Source organism: Colias philodice, chromosome 10 (assembly GCF_061535455.1).
Source record: "Colias philodice isolate Cphi_HAF_F1 chromosome 10, ilColPhil1 Martin Lab GWU primary, whole genome shotgun sequence".
NCBI lineage: Eukaryota > Metazoa > Arthropoda > Insecta > Lepidoptera > Pieridae > Colias > Colias philodice.
Window position 1 is genome coordinate 2,480,190 of NC_143095.1, and position 27,708 is coordinate 2,507,897.

Consider the following 27,708-nt stretch of genomic DNA (forward strand, 5'->3'; position numbering starts at 1 on the left):
ATGTAAATCTAACATCACATAAGAATGTTAGTCAATCTTAATAAACAGTATATATTATGCTGTTTAATTATGTATCGGTAAGTAAAACAACAAGTTTTTTAGATCCTTTATTTGTGCAAATAAATAATAGAGAAACACAGGCAAAGTAATGTCAAACATAAATCTAATATACAAATAATTCAATCAAGACACAAACAAAAATTAAAAAACCTTCATTTTGGTTATGGCAAATAATATAATTTAATCACTTCAAACACGTCAAAAACTGGAAATAAGTTGCATTCTACTTCTAAAGTACAAAGTTCTATTCAGTACTATATTGTATAAATATATTAATTCTAAAAATGTAAAAATGTGTTTCGCGTGATTTACGCAATCACTTAAATAGATGTAAATAAAACATTTCAGGTGACTAGACCTGTTAAAAACAGCCAAAAATCTACTTTGGTTTTAGAATATATTTCACAACAAATTGGTCAACATATTATGTAACATTATCTTATAATAATAAATAGGCCGTTATGGCAGTGAATGTATAAACATCTAGACAAAATCTAAGATTAGCTCTAACATCTGGCAATGTGTAATACAAAAACAGTGAATACTTAGAGAAATAATAATTATAGTAGTAGCAGGAAAGCCCGTAACTTTACGAATAAAAAGTGTACTTGTTCATTACATTTCTTACAACGGAATGCTAAAAACAAAATGCTAGGACATAAGCCCTTTATTTTGAGCCCTGTTTACATTAAATAAATAGTCAACTTTATAGGACACCTATAACAATAATTAATGTTCTCAACATTATAAATATCAAAGGGGAGACAACAACATATTTTAGGTGTATAAATTCAAAAATGTGTATAAATTATTATCAACTCTATATAACAAACGGGTCAAAGATAAGGCAAGTCAACCTGTAACTTTCTATGTTAAACATTGTACATAAACGATTTTCAATCTTCTATGTTGTTTCTATGTTATTCTCAAAGGACATGCTAGTGCTACATACTCGAGATTATTAAAATCCTAATAAAGTGTATACTAAGAAATCTAATGATATATCTATGTCTATGATATATAAAGGCAGAACAATGGGTAAATTCTACGTTTTTGAAATTGTAGGTTAAAATCTCATTTTTAATCTGTGGGCGGGTCCATAGCGGCGATGATAGTTTTCATGACAGCTGCAGCCGTCAGAGCAGCGTGTGGCTGCCACTCTTTGCCGCGGGTGCCATCGCGATAATCAGATATACCTTGAATGAAAAATTGATTTAAAAATGCGAATTAACACAACATAAACAAGCATTTTCCTGAATGTCAAAATATGTAGGTAAACTTTATAATGGTACATTTTAACTACTTTTACTTCATAGCGCAATATGTTAATTGTGACAGTTTTGAATTTTATAAATACTACAATAATTCATATAACTAGATGGCTTCACGAGTTTTAATTGTACATGGTTTATAGGTTAAATAGCTACTTGTTGGCTCTGCAGTTCCAGCTCGTACGCGTTATTGTGATTTGTTACTTTGTACGTAACTATTAATAGGATATTAAATAAAGACTTTAATGAATTAATAGCTTTTAATCTAGCCAAACGGAATGTCGCGTCACACTGCTTTCTTCCCGCGACATTGACTGACATCTGCCAGCATTAGGGAGGGGACGTGGCCGCGACTAGTGATGTGCGTTCTTGATTTCATCTAACACTATGTACGTGTGTTTGACTGGGTAAGTAAAACTGTACGCGTGTGTGTGATGTCTGAGCGCGCGTTCTTCTACGTGTGCTTTCTATAAGCATATACACATGTGCGTGTCAGATCGCGCATTTTTAAGCTATTGCATAGGTTCTATCGCGGGCCTTGAGCGCGGGGACCGAATCGAGTAATTCCGTAACAAAAAAACCTCACGCTCCCCACTCCGACCGACACGGAGGTGTGGCTTAAAGGCATGCTATGCAATAGCTTTACCGCGGCAGTCCCCGAGTGCCACACGTCTTTTTGAAGTGAAAACTTCTTTAGCGGCGTTGTGTATAAAATCTTAAACTCGCGTCAGAACACGTGACCTGATCGAAAAAGCGTAAGACGGATGGATATCAAACATGCTCAACGTTAATAATCAAGTTTTCACTTCTGCCGGCACTCCCGGAGTGCAACCCGGCTTTTTTTTTATCTGTGTGTGCGTCTATATATGTGTGTCTCACCTCGAATAGACACAAAGCAGTCCTTCCTGTTCCCCACGACGCTATCGAGCACGGCATCTAGCTCGCAGTCGTACGCAAGCGCTCGTGCGTGCGCCGCGAACGCCGCGCGCGCTTCGCCCGCACCGGCGACCACGCGACCGCCCGCTACTGGCGCGCAGTGCACGCGTGCACCGTGACTGTATAATATTATAAATAAATAAATATTATAGGACATTATTACACAAATCGACCTAGTCCCACAGTAAGCTCAATAATTAAGGCTTGTGTTGTGGGTACTAGGCGACGATAAATATAATCTTCTTATATATAAAAATGAATCGCAAAATGTGTTGGTAAGCGCATAACTCAAGAACGGCCGAACCGATTTCGATAATTCTTTTTTTATTATATTCCTTGAAGTACGAGGATGGTTTTTATGTAGAGAAAACGTAAATATGTACCACGGGCGAAGCCGGGGCGGACCGCTAGTATTTAATAAATACATATATAGATAATAACACCCAGACCCAAGAACAAATAATTGAGTTCATCACACGAATATTTGCCCTGACCGGGGATCGAATCCGGGACCGTCGGCTCAGTAGGCAGTTACTTTACCACTGCGCCAACCGCGTCGTCAAATTAAATATTAAATGATGATATTATACAGGGTGTCCCAAAATGTAGTGATGAACGGAAGCTGGGAGGTAGAGGACCTAGAGGGCTATCCGAATCACCCCCATGTATGTTATGCGATTTTTCGTATTTTCGGAGTTATGACGTTTTTTTTTCAATTTTTCACCTTTCGCCTAGCGAATAGATATAATAATAATAGAGCAGAATATACAACTTGAACATTGTTATCAATTTTCATACCACCTAGAACTAACTTCATGCTGTTAAATGTAGGTGTCGGTGTGCGCGCATCGTAAAAATTCACTCTCATCATTTTTCTCCATCGCACCAAAAGAACTTCAAAAAAACTGCAGCACTCACGTGTGATCGCCGTGCGGCGCGGGGTGCGACACTTCGATGAAGGCCCCGTCGCCGACGTCCACGCACAGCCGGTCCGTGCCTTGCTCGGGCGCCTCCCACCGACCGGGGATGCCTTTTAGACGGGCTAGACCTGCAAAATTGATATTTTTGAAGTGAAAACTTCTTTAGCGGCGTTGAGCACTTTTTCCGTAATGGGTATAAAATCTTAAACTCGCATCAGGACACGTGACCTGATCGAAAAAGCGTAAGACGGATGGATATCAAACATGCACAAAGTTAATAATCAAGTTTTTACTTCTGCCGGCACTCGCGGAGTGCAACCCGTCTTTTTTTTAAATAGTTGAGGACTCGACTAATCAAAGCTGACATTTTTTAATTACATGTAAGGTAGCAAATTATACAACAATGAGAATTGGACAAGATGAGACTGAGAATAAGGACAATTTTGACGTGACAACGTCTTATAATTCGATAGAGCCGACTGCACGCACGAAAAAACATGACTCATGCGGCGTTACCTCGCTCTGAGGCGTTCCATGTGGCTTGAAGTGCAAGCGAGAGCGCGGAACGAGCGACAGAGAAGCACAATCGGACGATGTCACTCTCAACTATCATCAGTAAACCGACTTTACAGACAACCAATTTTTTTTTAATAGTTGAGGACTCGACTAAACAAAGCTGACATTTTTTAATTACATGTAAGGTAGCAAATTATTCAAGAATGAGAATTGGACAAGATGAGACTGAGAATAAGGACAATTTTGACGTGACAACGTCGAAATTGTAGAGCCGACTGCACGCACGAAAAAACATGACTCATGCGGTGTTACCTCGCTCTGAGGCGTTCCATGTGGCTTGAAGTGCAAGCGAGAGCGCGGAACGAGCGACAAAGAAGCACAATCGGACGTTGTCACGTTCAACTATCCAGTAAACCGACTTTACAAACAACCAATTTTTTTTTGTAGTTTTAAATGAGTAGCACGTTGTAGGGCGCTAAACTAGTACATCTTTGTAAAATTGTACGTGAGAGGGGATACAGGAACAAATCTGAGAATTAGGATGATTTTGACAATGTTTTTTACAATAACTATACATTATAATAAACAAATAAAATTACATTTTTAGAATTACAAATTAGTAGTAAAAAAGACAATTAACGAGGCGAGCGAAGCAATTGATGGATAGAAAAGTTTAATAAATTATGATGATGTACACTATAATATACGATCGTGTAGTTAGGAAATACGTATTTAGATAGATTAGATAGATAAATTTATAGATAACTAGCTTACCGCCCGCGGCTTCGCCCGCTTTGTCTAAAACCCAATAAATTATATACTAAAACCTTCCTCTTGAATCACTCTATCTATTAAAAAAACCGCATCCAAATCCGTTGCGTAGTTTTAAAGATTTAAGCATACAAAGGGACATAGGGACAGAGAAAGCGACTTTGTTTTATACTATGTAGTGAAGCTACGTAATACCATTTAAGAGAAAAACTTATCATGAATAAGCCTTTATTCTTACCATCTTGTACATATGATGTCCACAACTCGTTACAATTAGCAACTCTAAGAGCTATGTCTTGAAGCAAAAAGTTCATTGGTTTGTACGGCTTCACCTCATAGTCCCAGCCACCCTTTTCATTGCGTTCTGCCTTTTCGCAGAAGACGTAAACGTATCTGAAATATGGCAACATTTAGAGATTTAGTATGAAAATTAAAACATGTACCAAAAATTAGTGAAAGTCAAAACCACTTGTATATACAAAAATCAGTCAAACACATTTTTGACCGATGCCCTCAGTCAAAAACATTTTTGACTGTTTTTTTTGCCGTCAAATGTGGTTTTGACTGACGCCTTTAGTCAAAATCGTTTTTTAGGAAAAGCGGAAATACATAGTACATAATTAGTTTAGTACATAGTCTCATCAGTCTTGTTTTATCAAAAAAATTTAAAATAAACTAATGATTGACTGATTTTTATTTTTTGCAGTCAAAATGTGGTTTTGACCTACAAAGAGTTTGAACCATGTGAAAAACACATACAAAGTCAAGGTATGATTAACTGAATTAGCTCTATTAACACAATATGTATTGCACGCCTCATAAGCGAAGCGTTGAGGTGGGTACTACTGTCACTTCGCGCAAAACATCTGATTTTTCAAACTTAAAATGTCTTTATGTATCATACATTGCACTTGTAAGATAATACATACACACACATATTAAGAAAAAACACTATTCTTAACGTTCATGATATTTTTGATGTCATTTTTGTTATTTAAACTAGTTAAAAAACAGTTTAAAATAATTTGGAAAATCCAAAAGTGCACGCCTCATAATTTTTTTTAAATAAATATTTATTAATTATTATTTTTGTTTATTTAATAACAATTAAACCACATCGAATCAGACCCTGAAAAATGAAAGGGTTCTATTCCTGAGCATACTCAAGCGTAAGAGAAAAAAAAAGACTCGATTAGTAAAGTATTTCGGTCGCTATCGTGTTAACAAGAAAAAGGATCCGCACATACAGACACACGGACGTCCAAGACAGAACTTTTTTAAACTGTTTTTTAACTAGTTTAAATAACAAAAATGACATCAAAAATATCATGAACGTTAAAAATAGTGTTTTTTCTTAATATGTGTGTGTATGTATTATCTTACAAGTGCAATGTATGATACATAAAGACATTTTAAGTTTGAAAAATCAGATGTTTTGCGCGAAGTGACAGTAGTACCCACCTCAACGCTTCGCTTATGAGGCGTGCAAAAGTTCTGTCTTGGACGTCCGTGTGTCTGTATGTGCGGATCCTTTTTCTTGTTAACACGATAGCGACCGAAATACTTTATTAATCGAGTCTTTTTTTTTCTCTTACGCTTGAGTATGCTCAGGAATAGAACCCTTTCATTTTTCAGGGTCTGATTCGATGTGGTTTAATTGTTATTAAATAAACAAAAATAATAATTAATAAATATTTATTAAAAAAAAATTATGAGGCGTGCACTTTTGGATTTTCCAAATTATTTAAGAATATTATCCTAGTTATTTAAATGCGCACTATTAATTTATGTAGATAATATTAGTCACAGAATACTCGTTTTTAAACAAACATAACAATAAAATCACATATAACCGGTGTTACATAAAAATTACCTCAATATTATATGTATAGAAGGTCAATTATATTATCAATCAATCAATCTTACTTCACTTTGGAATACTTCTTGCGGCATAGGTATTTTACAAGTAAAAGTCAACTAACTAGAAATTTTCTTAAGTACTAAGAGCGTGTATACCGAGCGAACGTGTCAGAAGTGAAACTTCTATGGCAAGATTCAAAGATATCAAAATTGTCACTTTTCTCCATGACGTGACGGTATTGCCATGACGCGACCTTGAAATTTTACCCTCATCGCGCCTAAAGAAGTTTCACTTCAAAAAAATCCATTTTTATCAAATACAAAGATTTCAACGCAAAACTATCATTACAAAATTGTTTAGGACTATAATTTAAACGAGGATATAAACAAAGGACATGCATTACATGCGTATATTTATAGTCGTAACAAGAACACAGATAATCCTCAATGTTAGCATGAATGAATACATTATAAGGTAAATTCCCAGTTGCAATATATCACGTTTCGTCGCGTTTGTGACGTGCGTATGCGCCTGAATGTGATATCACCGAAGTACCTAGTACTTAACCTAAGAGACACGAGCGCAAGGTCACGCGTAAACTAATTAACCGATTTTGTGTTGATTTGAAGAGGTACAATGTAACTAGTGACTCATATTTTGTACTGATATTAAATGCGAAAGTAGCTTTATTATCTCTGTGCACCAAAATTGATAATTTAGGTTTTTATGTTTAAAAATGGAATGGTCCTTTCAAAACTAAAACACAGAGCTGTCCGCAAATAATAAATAATTTCGTAGGAAGTTATCTTCAACGATAAAATATTTTATTACCTTAAGTACGTTAACTTTACAAAATATTTTATAGTGCCACATTAGAAATATGGTACGGTGATTACAACAACTATTGTATATTGACGATAATTTTACTCAAGGTTTTTCTTTTTATGGCGTTACCGCATAGTCGATGAACCATTTAAATCGAGTGGGACGTTTTTCAAGGTAATTTAATACGTCTATAAAAATAAGTACTTAATAAAATTATACCATACATTCACATTGACGTCTGTTTGATATTGACTTGAGAGCAATTTAGATGATGCAATTCCTGATAGATTTTTATTTTATTAATTTTAATTTTTTATTTAGTCTTTTAGTTTGTTTTATCTAGTAATGGCAGGGAACGAAAAGCTAACAAGATTTGTCTGGAGCTCATTTTCTTTAAAATCAGTGTTTTATTTATTATACCTTCAAAAATTTCCGAAACTTTTTTTTCGGTTTTCATTTCATCTACGGACATACATATTATATAACATACTTATCAGGCAGATCCGTGGCTGGAGTCGATACCACCACATCACCAAGGCGCACGTGTTTCTTGTAGTCGGTATAATGTGGCACCCCACCACCGACACCCACCAGGAACACATATTCCACCTAAAACAATAAAAATCCTATTACTAAAAATATTTGTGATTAGCCAATTGCTCAAATTTATTCATAGAAAGAAAGGAGAATGGCAAACTCCCATAGGAATCTGGGCCTGATCGTTACACTGATGATATATGGGGAATTAAATAGATAAAAATATACTGATTCTATAAATATAACAATTATAGACCTGTTCTATGGGATAGAACATAATATTCGCCATTCTCCTTTGAAACAATGTTTTATTATTTATCATACGTTTTGCGAATGGGACAACTTAAAAAAGCTGAGTTATTTTAACCAACTAAATACTTACGAATCGATCAAACATATTTATAGAATGGAATTTGGAACTATTGGCAATAATGTTTTCATATTTATCGTTTCGTGAATGATTGAAAGTAAGCCGACTGTTTCTATTTCGGAGTATCTTAAAAGTCCTGAGGAGTTATTTTCGCACAAGTATTTCATCTAATCATACTTTGGAACGAAACTAAAATTCCTGCCAATTCAAAATCTATGAAATAATATTTTATGCTGCGTTTATAAATTACAATGAGACATACAATTACAAATTTAGTTTCTGTAACCAATCCAAAAAAAGAACGTGGAATTCAGACATGGTTCGCTTATTCAACGCTCTCAAAATATCTCCAGACATCTATTATTGCAAACATATTTTGAAACATTAAATACGTTGAAACCCGACGAATGGAATCTGGAGTCGGAAGCTTTTAATGTAAATAAACTATTTTTGTTGTGTTTAATGGGAATGTAATAGCGAAAAGTGGTTACACTTCGCGTGATTTCAAAGAGAATAATATTATATAACTAGCTGCTCCGCGCGGTTTCACCCCCGTGGCTCCACTCCTGTTGGTCGTAGCGTGATGATATTATATAGAGTATAGACTATAGCCTTCCTCGATAAATGAGCTATCTAACACCGAAAGTATTTTTCAAATCGGACCAGTAGTTCCCGAGATTAGTGCGTTCTAACAAACAAACTCTTCAGCTTTATAATATTGGTACAGATTTGTACTATTTAAGAAGAGTTTACACAATTATTTAATTCGATTTGTGATAAGATAAATCGATGATTAAAAATGCCAATGAAAAATATTTTTCGTAATTTTTGGTCAGAAATCATTCAACATATTAAAATAAAGTAGGTATGTACTGAGTAAAAAAGGTGAAAGCATAATATCAACAAAATATATAATATCAACAAATGAAAAAAAATAATTCCTGAAACTGTTTCCTTATTATCTAGTCTCTATAATTATACGTAAACAAAAATATTATGTTTATATTATAATAATAATATAATATTATATATTATATAATATTATATTATTATTATTTGTACGATCGACGATCTGAACAAAAAAATTGTTTGTCTGTAAAGTCGGTTTACTGACGATAGTTGAACGTGACAACGTCCGATTGTGCTTCTTTGTTGCTCGTTCCGCGCTCTCGCTTGCACTTCAAGCCACATGGAACGCCTCAGAGCGAGGTAACGCCGCATGAGTCATGTTTTTTCGTGCGTGCAGCCGGCGCGCGCTATCGAATTATAAGAGCGTATACGCACTATGCGGGTAGCCGCATTGCGGGTAGCCGTCCGGCTGACCGCAAGCACAATTATGTACGTAATATTCATTTCTATGCGCACTGCGATGCGGCTACCGCAGACTGCACAGTGCGCATAGAAATGAATATTACGTACATAATTGTGCTTGCGGTCAGCCGGACGGCTACCCGCAATGCGGCTACCCGCATAGTGCGTATACGCTCTAAGACTTTGTCACGTCAAAATTACGCGACCCTATAATAATAGGTCAATTGCACCTTATTGACATGATTGGTCAATTGCATTTGAAATAAATTCATTCACCATTCAGATCATGATTGTTTACCTTTAACATGCTATATTGCTGAAAACATTTACGTGTTTTATATCTATATTAGGTAAATTAATACTTAATGGGTAGATGTTTACAATAAACATTTTCATAATACGCACATTGAACATGGTAAAGAGGATAATCACTACATAGTATAAAACAAAGTCGCATTCTCTGTCCCTATTTCCCTATGTCCCTATGTCCCTTTGTACGCTTAAATCTTTGAAACTACGCAATGGATTTTGATGCGGTTTTTTTTAATAGATAGAGTGATTCAAGAGGAAGGTTTATATATATAATAAGATCCATTAAGTAGTGGAGAAGTACTGTTATTTTTGAGGTTTCTAATGTGATGTCGTAAAAAATTACATTTATTCCGCTTACATTGCAAACGCAGGCTGAACCCTACGAGTTTTATCAAAATAATGTACTAAGTATTATACACATTGAAAAGGTCTACAGAAAAGTCCGCGATGGTATATGTCTATCTCTTATGGATAACCCACAATAACTTTTTTTTGTCATTTACTTTTTACGACAAATAATGGCTAATTTTCGAAGCGATTTTAACCAATACAGCATTAATCTTTAACCAATTAAATACCATGGATACATTGTTCATTTAATATAGATCTATATGGCCGTTTACACCGTATGATTTAAGTGAATATTTTCGAAGATATTACAGATTTAAAAATTGCGGGACGTAGCGTTTGCGGCCGCCCGGCTTTGTAGGTATTTTATACCCGTGCGATGCCGGAGCGGGCCGCTATATTTTTATACCTATACAACGTTCACAATTTTTCTGTAGTGTATTTAGTATCAGCATTGCACCCGTGCGAAGCCGGGGCGGGTCGCTAGTATTATTATATTATGTAGTTGATACATACTAAATTACCACACAAGGCGAACTGTTTGATTTATTATTTATATTTTATATTGTTGCTACTTAGAATAGAATATGATTTATTGTATATTTAAATATTATAGTTGTGTTTACTAATAACGAGTAAAGTTTATTTAAGTGCAAGTAATCCAACATACTTTCTGTTAATATGTTTTTATTAAAGCCAATATCATAAATATTGGTTACACGTAATATATTTTGTATTCTTAGTACTTTTTTTCTTGGGTTTTACTACTCTTGTTACTTGTCTTAAGAATCTTGTGACTAGGATTCACAATTTAATGTGTGGAAATAATAAAGCAGTGATGTTATAACCAGTATTTTTTTTATAGGCCCTATTAAAATTTTGACTTGTAATTAATATCTTTTATTGAAATTCATTGAGGTGTGATATAATTTCTAGTATTCTGTTTACTAGTAATTAGTAACGTTACTATACTTACACCGCTAAATTTAAATAGATACTTAAAAAAAATGGTTGCCTGTAAAGTCGGTTTTACGGGCGAAGATTTTACGTGACAACGTCTTTTTCTCGATCATAGTTGAGTGGGAGAGAGACGCAAGGCATTCGGCGGGCCTCTCTCTCGTTCGGTGACTCATCGTAACGTTACCGAGCGTTACACTTTTTCATAAGTGACTCCCAGTCGCAACCTAATTTAAGACGTTGTCACGTCAAAAACTTTTGGAGGAGAATCTACACATGAATATTCGAACAAGTTTTACTATAGAACCGACTCCAAAAAGCGCGAAAAACAATCATATGTTTTTTACTAAAGATTTGTGCTTTTAGAGTCGGTCCTATAATAAAAGTTGTTCATATTTATGTGCCGATTCTCCTCCAAAAGTTTTTTGGGTATTTAAATTTAGCGGTATAAGTATAGTAACGTTACTAATTACTATTACATATTGATGATTTCGATCAACTTTCTTCTTATTATACGAAGCTCTAATAACTAATTTAATTGAAAACTTTATTGTTTTTTTTAAATTGTTCATATAAGTGATACTTAGTGAAAAATTGTTCGAAATCTTAATTTGCAGATAGGTGGACATAATAAATAAAATTTGATAGTTTCCTGAAATAAATTTATTCTAATTATTAACCAAAAAATGATCATTGACAACATAATTTTAAGTAATAAACTAAAACTTTTTCTATAAAAGGTGACTGGTAATTAGTGAACGAAAAAATCCTGGGGATGGTATTCATGATAATAAACAACTTGCCCAACTGATGCTGAATTTTTAGTTTTTTAGTTTTTAGGCAACAACACTGCCACCAGCCAAGTACTTTGTATTCAGTCTCAATGCCGCTGTGGCCACCCACTTCTCTTCCACTTGATGCTACGGCTCTAAGGAATTCCGTAGCCATGCGACTTTCTCCCTTAATTCTTCGTCGGATTCTGAAAGGAATCATTTATCATTTAAATTGAAAACAGCAATACCCGTAAAAGTAAACAAACTCGCTTTTCATTAAAATATACATTACCTGCTGATGCTGCTGGCAATCGTATTAATGGAGCTACATCCGAATTCGATGACGAAGATGATGTTCTTGTCAAGGAATGTGAACGGGCCCGGTTTTAGTTTACTGATCAACTGACTTATTTCATCGTTGGTTAAAATTCTGAGTGTTCCAGAATCCACTCTTCCATCTAGACAACGCAATATACCAAATTACTTTAAGTATGAATAAGGTAATATTATGAACATTAATACATCGACTGTTCTGACAAACAATAGTTTGGTACTGTGTTCTGGGGTGCAAAGAATAAATAAAAAACTATCTAGCTTCTAACTATCTACTTATGTAGTTTGATTAGGTACTTACCACGAAATTGGGTTACATACTCCTGCAACCCCCACCTCTTAAGGAGATCACTGGTTAATTGATCCATGAGTATTCTTTTCATTCAATTGTTTTTGCCCTGCACAAATCATTTTCACTTATGTGTTAAACACACGCGCGCTCACTGACGCTAAGCAAATGAGCAATTGCCGGCCGCTCCGGCCGCCGGCAGATCAAAGTAAGAATGTAGGTATCTTGTTACTAGTAAACTTTACTAATTCCAATAAAAGGTATATATAAACACTAATAGCCATAACTGTAATGACAAATAATAGTTTACTTCTTGAGGGAAAAATAAAACTAGTTCTAATTACAAGTTCACGAATTATAGAAATAAGAAATGCCATATTAGATATTATAGTTTTTTGTAATCGGTCACTTTAGTAAAACTCTTTTATAATCATAACCAATCTGTACCTCTTGATATTAGTACAGTACCTACAAATTCAAGGAATATTTATTAATACATGTAAAATCCTACAATCCCAAGTAAAGAATATTAATTTCGACATTTAAGTAATAAAACCCGTTTATTGGTATTATATTACGAAATTAATAAACTGTACTTGAAATTAAATTTTTTGTAGTTTTCATTAAAAATACATAGGAATTGATAAAATTTGATAATAACGCCATTTAATAACATTGTTATTAATTACGCCGAAATTTTTTCTCTCAGTGGAATAATATATCACTTATCGGAATTAACTCGTATTGGGGAAATACCGACAACCTATAGATATGTCGTGGCCATATCGTAGATTTGCTCATTTCATGATATGATCGATCATTTCGTGAAATGGTCGCATTTCATGAAATGGTTGAATGTCTATTGGCCACATCATGATGTGGTTTGAGCAGATCAATAAGTATAAGAAATCGTTTCTCGATATGGCCAACTAAATGCGCGGTGTTTTCATGAAATGATCAAAATTATTTGATCATATCGTAAAATAGTTACATTAATCATTGGTAGAGGCGCTGCAAGCTCTGTGTTTATGTGATAAGATGGCGGCCGCTGGCGAAAATTTAATTATTCGCAGTTAAAAACTTCATAATTCGTTTAATAACAATATGAAGAAAGTCATAGCAAAGAATTTACGACGAAGAGGTTCGAGTACTATGGAAAATGCGGATATCTTATATTGAAGAAAAAATGCGTCTTAAATAATAGGATTTAAGACGCATTTTTTCTTTTAGGATATATATTTATATATCCTACTATATTATTATAATTGTTTCTTTTTTAAAAAGCGATTCGCTTCTGGCAATCGCCGGCCGCTGCCGCGGCACTAACTTATATATATTACAATAAACAAGTTCTTAAAATATTCTGAATTTTTTTAATATTTTATGGACTCTCTATATTTTATACGATCTGGCCAAATGTGGATGACCAAATCGTGAAACGTTGACGATTTAACGATCTGATCAAACTATATTGGCCATTTCATGAAATGCGACCATTTCGTGAAATGATCAATCATTTCATGAAATGAGCAAATCTACGATATGGCCACGACAGATACACGGATAACTAGGTACATAATAACACGTTTCTAGTGATTCTACGCTTGTTTTGCAAATAGTAAAAAACAAAAAAGATTTTTTTTAATACCAATACTTTACATGAATATGATAAATCTGAAGCTATTAAAAATAATATTTATCCATATTCCATTGGAACCTACATTACTGCGAGAAACCACAACACTGTGAACCACAACAGATGTGTTAGCTACTATTAAGTATTCTGTGACTATAGTCACAAAATACTTAATCTATATATAGGTATAGTAATCTATACTAATTACTAATCTAAAGTTTAGCTGAATTTATTTCATAACGTTTCGATTTACCTTTTGGAAGATGCCGAGTAATCTCGTAGTAGTGTTACCGGCTGCTGTCATGGCCTCCCTCGTACGGCCTACAGAGGGCAACTTGGTAGTGACAACACGATGTGCTCCTATGGTACCCAGCGTGTACACATTTGATTCACCTGAAAGAGAATTATTCAATTTAAGAAAACTCAAAAAACGTCACTACTGACTGTCGAGTAAATATCTATCTTCACATCAGTTATAAGTTTTAATTTTTAAATAAGAATTCATTTAAAGTTCTCAAAAAATATTTTCCTCCTACCATTTCTATTAGTCGCTCCTTTTTGATGTCTTTTACCATATTCGTATACCTACCTAAATTTTCCTATATTCGCTGCTACATAACCATTTTTAGGTGTAAAAACGTAAACTATCTGAATTTGAATTTTTATACAACCTATATAACCAATCATTATTAATGATGATTCATTTGTAAGTTGTGAGAACAGATCACAATAATTCATTTGAAGTAAAGCACGTATTATTACATACTGTTCGATCCTTTGCCGTAATATTATATGCAAATAAATAAATCAGAATATAGTGATCAAACAATGGTATTAAAAGTTTGTGATGTTGTATTTGTGTTATGTGTTATAGTGTCTGATGTTGCGAATGTGCAACCACGAAGAGTCCTCAAAATAGTTAACAACGATGTCAAAAATGATATTAAAGTTTTTAAAATCCCTACGAGTTTACAAGACGGAACTATCATAGCTTTGTTTGGGAAAATAAAGTTTTCTGAAACGTAAGTAGGTATTTAAGCAAGATCCTACGTAAAAGCCAAAAGCCAAAATTATGAAATTTAATGCAAATTAACGAGTAGATACCTAGTGATATTCAGTTAAGCAAATTTTGATGACTACCAGGTGTTAAGAAACAATAGAATTCCTAAAACACGTCAGTAACAAAACAATGTATAACTACATCACGTAAATTGGAAAATGGAAACAGCGATTTTAAACTACATAATTATTTTTAACAAAAAACACATTTGGTACGGGAATCCCCCCCAAATGTTGATTATATGTTTTTTTTTTTATGTTTTTGTTGTTATAATTGGCGGCAACAGAAATACATTGTCTCAGATTTTTTTTATGTTTATCACGGTTCATGATGCCTGGTGACAGACGTATGGACAGCGATGTTTCAATAATAGGGTCGGGACTCGGGACCCTTTTACCCTATCGGTACGGAAAATTGATGATGAAAACTATTATTTAAATAATAATAGTTACCTACCTACTTAAATATTGTCTCCATACACTTAAAAAATCTAAAATGTATAGTGAGGCCGTCGCATTAGGCTTTTGTACGCAACCTCTCATGAACCGGGTCAAATATGCCAAATGGCCTTTATTTAATTATACATTAAAATAATACGATAACGACGAGAAACGTCGAAATTCAACTTAGCGCTACCTATACTTAATCAAACGAGTATGGTTTGAGAACCAAAACACGTATCGCTATGAAGAATGGAGGTATCCGACAAATCCTAGTGCCTTATATTGTGGTAAACGAAAAAAAAGCATGTTCCATGTCAAATTAAATATATTGTAACAAGTCTCTCGTAGTTCCCACACACAGTGTGGATTTCCTACTCATATACTTACATTTACAGGTTACAAGTGGATTTAATATCCAAAACAATGAGCGAAAATATTAATTGCAGTATCATATTCAGCCCAAAGGATGGAATCGTTGCTTTGTCGCAAACTCTTATCAAACACGAAAGTACATATAATATAAGCCAAATAACAGGTACAGGTTTTGCATATTATTATTTGATTGACTTGTGGTTAATGACCCTAACTCGTAAATCAGAGGCATAATTATTATTGTTGTAGACCCTACTGCCTAAATATTGAAAGTGATTATTAACGTTTAAAAAATACTCATTATGAAAACATGATTATCACTTGTCTAGTTCCCAAATTCTAAGCTCTCCTCCTTTAAGTACCTATCTAAGAACTTATTTTGAATAGAAACTGTTGTCACATTTTGAAACGTGATACAATAACTATTTTTAAATTTTAGTTTCAGAGTTTGTAACGTTTACCATAAGATGGATAGCGACATCAAGAATTTCTTCACGTTCTGACATAATCTCAATACTATTCGAAGGCAACGAGGCGGGTGAAACTTTTATCGAACAATGTAAATTTCAATCACTAAGCCACTTGGAGGAAATCAACGTTATAGGCCCTGCACACATTCAAACACTGAGCTTTGATTTTAAAGAACAGTAATGCTCAACAATTAGTGATCTTAAAAAGATCATGAAGTGATACAACCTCTAGTCATATTTGAACTTTGTTAAGTTGTTAATAAAATGTCGTATTATATAACTTACTTATCCTTGTTTTCTTTATATTACAATAAGGAAATGCTTAGGTAATATGAATGTACTTTGTGGTTTACCCAAACGTTAATTTTAAGGTTCTGGCGTCTGTACGTGTGTGACGTGTACATAGGTAAATAGTGTAAAAAAAACAATATCACTAAAATACCGCCAGGTGAATTAACGTGAATTTTTAAGTCCTATAAAAGTGGGTGAACTGAAGCCTGTGTCCAGTAAGAAATAGGCATTTTTTTGTTGTCACCGAGAATGAAACCCCTCGTTACTATACACGTTTTCATAATAAAAATTCATAATTTAACGAAATATTTCTTTTTACGCCACAAATTAAATCCAAAGTGACCTGTCGAATCAAACAAGGCCGTGACACAGTCACAGCCAGACAATTATACCCAATATAATATAACTATAATATAGAAATGAATCGCAAAATGTGTTGGGTGGTGTTGGTAAGCGCATAACTCGAGAACGGCTGAGCCGATTTCGATAATTCTTTTTTTATTATATTCCTTGAAGTACGAGGATGGTTTTTATGTAGAGAAAACGTAAATATGTACCACGGGCGAAGCCGGGGCGGACCGCTAGTACCCAATATAATTGACATTATTGACGTCGTAGAGACAAACGTTTCGGCGCACCAAAGTCGAATTATTTATTTAGCATTATCAAAGCAATAATACCTTTTAAAGATTATCCATTTTTTAAGTGGACAATGTATTTGCGCGTACTTAGACCCTCGGAGAAGGGTAATATCGAAAACCCTACTACGTAATCCCCAAACAGAAAGATAATTTCAGCGCACGACGAAAATAAACCTAAATATTATATTATCACAACTACTACTATTCTCCTTCTAGTAGTAGAGAGAGTAGTGCGGCTAGTAAACCGCACTACTCACTAACCTTATCAATTTTTTTTCAGAGTCGGCATACTCCAATATTTTTTCTGAATAACATATCGCTTTGGTATCATTGGCCAATCTAATCATTTTATTGTTATGACTGTTTACTTGCTACAGTCTTCTATACTTTGTGTTATTACGTTCTTCCGATTCTCAAATAGCGTGAGTCGTGACCGTGTTTTGAGATTCTCTTCAAGTATTATAATGATCGCAAGTCGCAACACTGACCTAAGCCCTTGCATTTCTAAATAACCTATGCTTTAAATGACCTATATTGACTTTTTTTATCTTGCATTTAATAAGAATTTCCAATGACGTAAGCGAGACTCACAGACTATGGAAATAACAGACCCTAACAGGAAAGTCCCTATACGCAGGTTTTATATTAGTTGACAGTCTTAAACAAAGCGTTTTGGAGTGATATTGTGAAATATGTTCCAGAAAGTTTAACCCCAGTGCGTGTTTTAGATGAATGATATTTCTACCGTAAGATTTGCAATACAAATCTGATGCCGCTCATCAACAATAAATACAAAAGGTAGGTAACCACAGACATGTATCAAGATAGACTAAGCGAGTGTATGTACTTCCCGTGTCCAAACTAAGATTATGAAACTTACTTGACGCTGGCCTACACTCAGTCCGCGCTTGCAGTTCGCCAAGGAAAGACGTGAAGCTGAATAAAGTAAAATGCCGAATTACGCCGTTATAAACTGTAGAAACTCCACAGCTGTGAGTGGCCGAGTTAGCAGAGATGTTTCCTTCCAACGGTAAGTAATTTTCTAATCAGAATATGCACTATTTATTTTAAAATCAAATAAAGAATATCTGTGGAAAACGATCGTGACAAACACGGATACCAAATCATACGAAATGATTCGGAATACATTGCGGCTTTTACTTGGCACGGTAAAGATCGAGTCGTATGATAACAAGCAATGAATAGCGTCTTCTCATTTTTCTGTTCTCATTTTTCTGTCCAATTTTGTGGTTAGTGATGTTCATTTGATGCAACAGTTCTCGATTCTAATCGATTTTATAATCGAACAGAAAAATGATAATTTGAAGGAGCAATTTTTCAGAAAAAAAGGCATAGATTTTTTTTTGTCAAAACTCCTTATTGCTTAGACTATGTTTGTTTTTTTCAGTTTTCCAAGTAACCCGAACATAAAAGAAAAATGGATTGATGCAACGGGACATAAAGATTGATTGATTGACAGTTTCATTACTTTCTTTCGATGGCCTCTCTAGTACGTAGTACACGGTAACTCAATGGGCATATGTAAGAAAAAGCTAAAACACATTAGTTTACTTGTTAGAATATTAAAAGGTTTATAAATTTATTTTATCATTCCTCTGTCTATGGTAATTATCATTTTTCTGTCTTGAATCGATTTAGTAATCGATTACGATTCATTTATTTAATTACCTCTTAGACATAGATCTAGTTTGATCTGATTTCTTTCGATTTACTTCGATGGGATAGGACGATACTAGAATCGCCGCGCGAGTGGCGTCCTAATCGATTTAGCGTAAAATGAAATTACCATCACTAAAAAGCGCTCGTGACGTCATAACGCGTCAAGGTCAGTACAAAAAATATGACACGCTTGGTTTTCATACAGATCGCGGTACTTGCGTAGTCTATCTATGTCTGTGTAGGTAACCATATGTTATTTATGAATTATGAATTAATAAAAGTATACTGTATAACGAGGCGATTTTACGATAAGAAATTTGGGTCTAAAGATGATAATTAGAGGGGTTAGTGAAATATCGGATTCCTATGGGAAATTTGCGACGCGGACTATGCCGCGACCGAACAGCTAGTGAATTAATAACCTAAAGATAGTTATCATACTTAGATTTATTATTTTTTTTTTATAATTTAGGTACCTATACTTAATTTTTGGAAACAAATAAAGAAATTTTTTTTATTTTTTTTTTTATTTTATAAAGCTGAAGAGTTTTGTTTGAACGCGCTAATCTCAGGAACAACTGGCCCAATTTGAAAAATTATTTCGCTATGTGTTCTAAAATCAACAAATGCGTGGATTAACATATCTTGCCCTTTTTAAGGGCATAATTGTATTAGGTATGACTTATCAATCCTCTTTATCACCTCAATATAAATTACGAGAAAACCCAGTGACTGTGCCGTGTAATCAAACGCAAATGATAAGGAACCACTTAGAATATGGAACAAATTATTTTTAACCAGACTGACTTTAAAATGCTTATAATCACGAGAGAGGTGCCAATAAAGTAACGTATGTAAACATTATATTATTCTATTACAACCCAAGTCTTCTTACGAACTATTCGTGTGCTGAAGCGGCACAGTCGATGGACGTCTTAAAGAAACTAACTGTGTTCCTTGTGTAGTGAAAATTTAGAACCAAGGTGTTGTAGTTATATAGCGGTTAGTATGTCAGCGTGTTTGTTTTTGTCATTACGTCATCTTAACCAGACATCGGCATTCCATCTTAAATCTTTTATTGATACGCCTTGAAAAATCTTTTAAACAAGCTGTCGATTCGGATCCGTGGTTCGGATTGTATATAACGTTTCTTTTTTCTGAAAACAAGTACCTAATTATTCAATATGTTAAAAGTGTGTTGTGAATGTATTTTCGGGTAAGATTTAATATATGTAATAATAAAGTTATGTATTTCGTGTGTAGCAATTACCTATACGTATTTTTTTATTATAAGTACAGTGCGTATTAACGATTTCTCATTGTATAATTTATCCTGGGAATTCTAAAGTGACAACATAGTCTAACAAGTTGTACGCCTGCGTAGGAACCTCTTTATATTCGAATGTCAATGTCAAATTCTAAAAATCCTGTTTTGTAACAACAACAAGGTTAGAGTTATGAATGATCAACAGAAGTAGCGAAAAATAAATAGCGCATCAAATGTGTGTTATTTAAATATATTTTATTGGAATTAAGGCGTATATTTTGTACTTTTATTTCATTTAGCTGTGGTGATAAATGTGGAATATGGGCACTGGATTCAGGTAAATGATTTGTGCTCAATTAGGAGTAATATTATTGTTTACCTAAGTAAGTATATGTTTTACGATAGGATCTATTTAATATAGAAGTGAAGATTTGGAGTAGGTTATTCCTTTCGTGTATTAATCATGTAACATATTTTCTATATGCAGTAATTAATTGACTTTCTTAAATGTATAAATTATAATAGCACAAACAAATATTTTAATTCTTAATTTTATCACAGTAATGGAACTCAGAATGAGGTCGATTATGGAAGATCAATCAATGGTCAGGCACTAGGAGAAATGATGGCAAACAGAGAAAATGAGATCATTTTCAATTTGCCTACAAAATTGAAGCAAGGAGATGAATTTGAAGTTATTGGACATATGACCTCAGATCGCAGAAGGTAAGACGTAGTATAAGTCAGTTCTTAACAGTGCTAAACTTTAATCATAAATTCATATCATAGGATAAATTATGAACTATTTCAATTTTTATGAATTTATTTCAGGTTAATCGTAGCATTAATTACAGGCACATATAAAATAGACCATAATAATGTTGCCTGCGAAGTGGAATTTAATTTCACAGGAGATGAAAGCATTAAACTAAGAAAGATAATAAATGGTGTTGCCCAAGAACAAATAGTTGGAGATATATCATCTTCATCATTGTTGATGGGTATGTATTTTGAAAGTAAGTTATTCCAATTAATATATAAATCAGAATTTTTACACATTGATTTCAATGCTCCTACTTTACAAGTACCAAATAACGGTTTATTTTTACTAAATTGAGAAAATGTCATAGTGAAGTGAGATTTTAAATATATTTATGTGTGGAGGTTGTCTTATAAAATTCCCATAAATTTATTGTACAAATTGCATACAATATCTACACTATCTTTTACTACTTATCAAATGAAAAACAAATTTTGTATCTATATTTTTGTTACAGAAGCGCAGTTCAAACTAAAATTTAAAATATGGCGAACATCCATATTAATAAGCGTTGGATCAAGGATGGAGGATGATGGTGAGCAAGGCGACACCATTTTGGAACCTTTTGACTTCGATCATAATATTGACGATATTAAATTTTTAAGTCTGAGTAATGATATAGAAAAAGTAAGTAATTTAAACTTCTCTTTTTGAAACTGACACATTTGATATGGCTATTAAGATTATTATATAGAGATTTGCTTCCCATGTAGAAAATAAAGTGGAAAATAATGAATATTGCCATTAGTTAATGATAGAATGCCTGTAGTCTATAAACTTTGTATTTGTGGTAAACATTTGTTTAGCAACAAATTTGAAACAAGATATAAGATTCTTTGAAAATAATGCTGGCAATATAGCTTGTTGCAAAGTGGATGTTGTTCATATTCTTAAACATGTACGGATGTACATATAATTGGCATCTATTTGGTCGAAATCACATTTGGACATTCTGTATTTTTAACAGCAGACCTATAGTTTTTTAAACAAATGTTTACCACATGAGCCTCAATCTTTTCAACAAATATCAAAATTGAAGGTGTGTTCACTGTTCAGTCATGGGGTTCTTTACACCCGTCCATCACAATGATACATAAGTATTATTTTTAGTAGAATTTAGCTTAGAAGTGTAACTTCATTATTTATATAATTTTTATATAAATATATATTAATTTTGTATCTCATTCTATTTTATATTGACATGTTTTAATATCTATAATATTATGTAATAATATAATTTACTGTTTAAAATGAAAATACCTAAATACTATCGTATTATGTACCTTATCTTTACCTTTTTGTTATGTGTACCTAGCTGACTTGAGGTTTTTATAGATAAATAAAAAAAATATTTCTAACAATTAACCATACTCTTGATGTGAGACTGGTAAATTTCAATAATAATTATTTATCATTTAATATGTTTGTCTTCATGGCAGAATTGCATTTAACTGCATCTATTGTGTGTGTGTTTTTTAAGTCCTAGATATATAACGTCCATTTGATTCTGTTTTTTGAAATTTCTTATTTTTAAGTGCTTAATTGTAGCCATGTATGTATTAGTATTAGTTCTATGTGTTACATTAAATAACAACACAATAAGTAGGCGTTCACGAAAGCCCCTAAAATAAATGCCTCCTACATTTTACATCACCTTAATGCTACTTGCCTATTTTTATAATTAAAATCACAGTATATGTACAGCACATGAGCATTTGATGTTTTTCATATTTATTTATTGTCATTGACTAATAACTATTGATTATGTTCTTGTTTAAATAAAGAATAATACTGTTGTCCCACCTGCGTATTGTATATGCAAAATAAAGTACAGATAAATATACGCAATTTTTTATTTTAAAAAACCTTTCCGTCTTAATTTTGAAGTTAGAAAATTTTTCAGCTGAAATTGTTCAGCTGTTTTGAAGAGAAATTTCTTTAGGCGCGTTGGCAATATCGTCATGCTTTAGAGTAAGGCGACCATTTTACCTTTAGCACCTTTGAATCTTGCCAAAGAAGTTTCACTTTTGACACGTGTGCTCGGCAAACACGCTCCTTTTTTAGTATAGCATTCATGTTTAATATCTAGGCCCAAACTTTTGATTGAAGTTGGAGGAACGCCACCAGCCACTTGAGCCACCAGCTACTATGCAATCCAAATAAGAAGAGAATCGATCCATTTGTGACGTCATACGCATACGTATTAACTCAAATGAATTATTAATAATCTAAATCAAGCAATAAGATTTTGTATTTCAATTTGATGCAAGAATCAGGCAAAATAAAATGCTGTTATTAAAATGCAAGGAGGCTTTTTTAAGTAAATATAAATAATTTCATACGAACATAATAGGCATAGACACATAAAGGACATTGACATAGGTACCTATTCTTAGTTGGATCGCATTATAGCTTCTTCTAAGCAGAGTTTTTACTATAGTCGACGAGAACGTTAGTGGCATGCGGAGTTGCAAAACGCGCCAGTGACGTCAGTCATTAGGGTTGCACGTGTCATTGAAATAAACGATCGATAAACGGGCTCCTCAATTTCGGACCTATAGTATCACTTTAAGGGCCGATTTTTCAATGCTTGGATAAAACTTATCCGTCCATTAAAGTATAACACGATAATATTAAAATGTCACGTAAAATGTCAAATACGGGCAATTAGAATACGTTTTTAAAATGGTAGTTTTATACATTATTCGACGAATAAGTTTTATCCAAGCATTGAAAAATCGACCCTAAGTAAATTAGAATATAAAGAACTTACCAACAGTTGTATACCGCACATATGTTTCTTGATTATCCATCATAGCGTCAACGGCTTGTTTTTCACAATACAGTGCTGTGACCACCGCGATTGTTGGCTGCCGGGCTGAACTCAATGTGGGCATTTGTTTCACAACCTAAAGAGAAGATATTTTAAGTAATATTATTTTATAATCATATAGGTAGTTATATATTATGCTTTAACAAAAATACTTCATACCTGTGTGTCAACACTATGCTGACGAATGTATAAGCCTTCTGACAGAGGTCGAGTCAGGCCTTTCTCTTCTAACGACTCTAAAGCATCCTTTACTTCTGCTTTTGACCATTTTTCGGCACTACAAATATAATTCATATTAGGTATATTATTATGATAGACCGAAATCAATTTCACGCTATTGAACCTGTTTATTTGTTTAATTAATTAAGTACATTATTGAAGTATTGAAAAGGCTCATTATATATAATATGACTAAGCTTTTGTAAACCCTTATGTTTAAACTATTCAGCTTATTTATTTAAAACAGAATTTTAAAAATGCTACTTATAATAGTTAAAAAATAATACAAATACATACTTAACAAAATCATCAACGCTCAAAGGATTTGGGTACGCATTTTCAATCATATCTAGCACTCTTTGCTCCGAAAACCGTGTTTGATGTGCAAAACTGTCTTCCATGAAAGCTGAAAATATGAAACTTATTAGTATCTTCATATTTATACATTTATAAGGCTAATGTACACTACATGCAAGTTTTGGTAAAACTTTACATTAGCATGTGTAATGTGTATATACATGTGTTGAATAGTGTGCAGTTCCTAAATTCTATGCATCAATCTACATGCTTTTTTTTTGATGGATTATATGTATACCGTAGGAAAAACTACTCACGATGATAGCATCTAATGAAGGTAATATGAAATTAGAGCTAAAAACTAATAAGGGGTCCACTAAAACTAATGTTTTTATAGTTCATAGTGCTTACTAAGTTACTGCAAACTATAAAATTCTGGTATTTTATGGTTGCACAATGTATTCAGGTTTAATAATGATTTAAAAGAAATGTAGTATTTATTGATATTTAAGAGTGAGCTTTACAATGTAATTTGGATTTTATTAGTATTTTTTTTTAGATATTTTGACACACAAAAAATTTACAAACTTTAAAGTTAATGCTTATTAGTTGCTAAGTTTCCAAATAGGGTGAATAAATAAAACAAAAAATTTAATGAGTTAAGATGTTAACTGTTTGACAAACTCATGCCAACACTAAAAATAAAATAATATACATACTACCATTAGTTAATTTGTTTACAATATCCTTACTCGTTATCACACCGTTTGCCTCTGTACCATATAAAATTAAAAGTATTAAATAAGTATAATATATAAATAAATAGTATACAACTAACAATAATTTGGTATATCATATAAATATAATAGTATATAGATAGGCAACTCATAAATAACATAATTTAGTAAAAGTTATTTTTGTATAATGGAAATTCACCCCTCAACAAGAAAATTTCAGTGTGAAAAAAACAAGCATAATATGAATTTTGGCCTTATGAAATTTCAGTCAGTCAATTTTATTCAGACTTATTTTTTATCATTGCCTGTCAGTTAAACTTTTCAGTGTGTAGTCTTATAATTTACTAGCTGCTCCGCGCGGTTTCACCCTCGTGGCTCCATATGATGATATATAGCCTATAACCTTCCTCGATAAATGGGCTATCTAACACCGAAAGAATTTTTCAAATCGGACCAGTAGTTCCCGAGATTAGCGCGTTCAAACAAACAAACTCTTCAACTTTATAATCCATTCTAATATTATAAATGCGAAAGTAACTCTGTCTGTCTGTCTGTTACTCAATCACGCCTAAACTACTGAACCAATTTGCATGAAATTTGGTATGGACATATTTTGATACACGAGAAAGGACATAGGCTACCTTTTATTGCGAAATATGCACGGGCGAAGCCGGGGCGGACCATTAGTATTAGTATATATTTATATCATCTTCAAAGTGTATCACAAAATTTGAATAAAAAAAAATTATGTATAAGTATAAAATTATTGTATTTATTATGTCTTACCTGGTGGTGGTAATCCACTTCCTTCCTGTCTGAGCTCAACTTCTAGCACTTTTAATTGATGATACTTGTTCTGCATCAATTTTATTATTTTCTTAATGAATCCAACATAATCTGGATAGAATAATATAAGTCGAATTAGCCTTCTTCTTTACTTAATTATTGGTGAATATTTGACATAATGGATAATTTATTTTTTAGAGAGTATGGCCATTTCTAGTTTGACTTATGTGGTAAAAAATCATTACTATATCTTATATCTTCTAAATGAAAAAGCTCGAATTATATTTACAATTAATAAATAAACTATAACATACCTTTTGGGAAGTTTTGGGGACTGACGAGTTCTCTGAAAAATGCTTGAGCCTCATGTGGGCCTTCATACAAAGAAACTTCCGGTTTGAACCAGAAACGTAATGCCCGTGCCTCCCTCGTATGTGTGCCATCTACAGACGACACTAAATACACACAAAACTCCAATTGTGCATGACATGGCTCTGTTAGACCATTTTCTGAAAGAAATATCAATATTACACATTAATTAAAATAACTGAAACAATAATTTCCATGTTTTATTGAAATGTCTGTGTTTAACCATCCAATTTTTTTGCATTTGTAAGAAAAAAATCGTAATAACAATCAGATATTTAAAATTTTAGTTAAAAATATTATATGCTTAGTAATACTCATATAAAATATTCTAAAATTATAAACAGTCATTTTTTTAATAAATTAGAGTTATGATACAATAATGTTATCAGAACATAGTAGGTGTGATAAGACTAATTAAGTTAAGCTTACCATAAACTTTTTCCTTGTTTATAATGATGCCTGTATGGTCCCCACCTGCTACATGTATTTTGTCACTGGGTTCAGCCTCTACTGCCTTTCTCTCCACAATTAAAGTTGTAGATGTAGGTGTTTTACTCTTAGGAGTCATAACCACTTTTTCTTCAATTTCAGCCATTTTAAAAATAACTTACTTTTCGCTTATGGAATCCTATTGAAAACAAATTAACAGTGAGATCAGAGATGAGTCATAAACTTTGTCCTTTTTTAATGTCTCGAGGCGAACGTCAATAGTATAGAGCTTTTACTAGCATGTTTGTAAGCCAAGGTTATAAATATTAAGGAGCGATTAAATGCACAGTAAATATACATTTGTTGTTAGATCAATGTATCCAACTTTCAAACATAAGGGCGTTTATGATAAGGAGTACGCAGACTCATTTTCCTTGAAGCAGGAAAATATACTTACAGCAAAAGGAAGAACCGCTTATATAAAATAAATAGCTGTAAATTAAATATCAGCACCAAATATATTATGTTTACTATAAAATAATTAAAAAAAAGTAGAGCAGTCTATTTTCAATTCGTATTTTGCCAATTGTCAATTTTTAAATTAGTGTCAAAAATGACAATAATGACATATGTTACTAAAGGTTCGAGCGCACTATACGCAACGTGGACGCAACTACGCGGCAGCGTAGCGGCGCGACGCGACGCTACGCTACACAGCAAAATATTCGGATGAACACATTCAATGAACATGAACCGCAGAGATGAACGGTACTTTATAGTTTATAGGACGTCGAGTGGAGAGTCGTAATTTTTTTTTTGTGGTTAGCTATCGACTGGAAACTTTCAGTTTATAAGCTTCACAAGCTTCTTGGTGACATGTGATGTGTAATGGATGGATCTTCTGCACAACGTGTAAAACACGTGAAATATGTTATGCAGTGCAGACATAGCCACACTTAAGTATATTG

The 27,708-nt window shown here is 33.2% G+C and overlaps 3 protein-coding genes across 8 annotated transcripts; 2 read left to right on the top strand and 1 right to left on the bottom strand.

The window, feature by feature from the left end:
* Positions 1 to 95: 95 nt before the first annotated feature.
* On the bottom strand, positions 96 to 27,334 carry LOC149485056 (uncharacterized). 2 transcript variants are annotated; one of them, XM_089699797.1, is made up of 14 exons: positions 27,198 to 27,334; positions 26,741 to 26,939; positions 26,257 to 26,451; positions 25,943 to 26,053; positions 25,139 to 25,192; positions 24,420 to 24,528; positions 24,063 to 24,180; positions 23,844 to 23,979; positions 14,280 to 14,419; positions 7,651 to 7,769; positions 4,713 to 4,867; positions 3,186 to 3,315; positions 2,211 to 2,386; positions 96 to 1,256 (listed from the first exon to the last, which is right to left on the bottom strand). In XM_089699797.1, exons 2-14 carry the CDS (start codon positions 26,904 to 26,906, stop codon positions 1,141 to 1,143), a joined length of 1,725 nt encoding a protein of 574 aa, XP_089555923.1. In that variant the 5' UTR covers positions 26,907 to 26,939; positions 27,198 to 27,334; the 3' UTR covers positions 96 to 1,140. The 2 variants fall into 2 exon arrangements, with proteins under 2 accessions (XP_089555923.1, XP_089555924.1); XM_089699798.1 differs by lacking the exon at positions 25,139 to 25,192.
* LOC149485057 (uncharacterized) lies at positions 14,785 to 17,016 on the top strand. Its single transcript, XM_089699587.1, has 3 exons — positions 14,785 to 15,048; positions 15,925 to 16,064; positions 16,341 to 17,016. Exons 1-3 carry the CDS (start codon positions 14,819 to 14,821, stop codon positions 16,550 to 16,552), a joined length of 582 nt encoding a protein of 193 aa, XP_089555713.1. The 5' UTR covers positions 14,785 to 14,818; the 3' UTR covers positions 16,553 to 17,016.
* Positions 17,950 to 22,913, top strand: LOC149485058 (uncharacterized). Of its 5 annotated transcripts, none has more exons than XM_089699748.1 (4): positions 17,950 to 18,101; positions 20,812 to 20,976; positions 21,082 to 21,266; positions 21,528 to 22,913. In XM_089699748.1, the coding sequence occupies exons 1-4, from the start codon at positions 18,073 to 18,075 to the stop codon at positions 21,722 to 21,724; spliced, it is 576 nt and encodes a 191-aa protein (XP_089555874.1). In that variant the 5' UTR covers positions 17,950 to 18,072; the 3' UTR covers positions 21,725 to 22,913. The 5 variants fall into 5 exon arrangements, with proteins under 5 accessions (XP_089555874.1, XP_089555877.1, XP_089555873.1 ...); XM_089699751.1 differs by lacking the exon at positions 17,950 to 18,101 and adding an exon at positions 19,590 to 19,985; XM_089699747.1 differs by lacking the exon at positions 17,950 to 18,101 and adding an exon at positions 19,994 to 20,199.
* Positions 27,335 to 27,708: the final 374 nt, after the last annotated feature.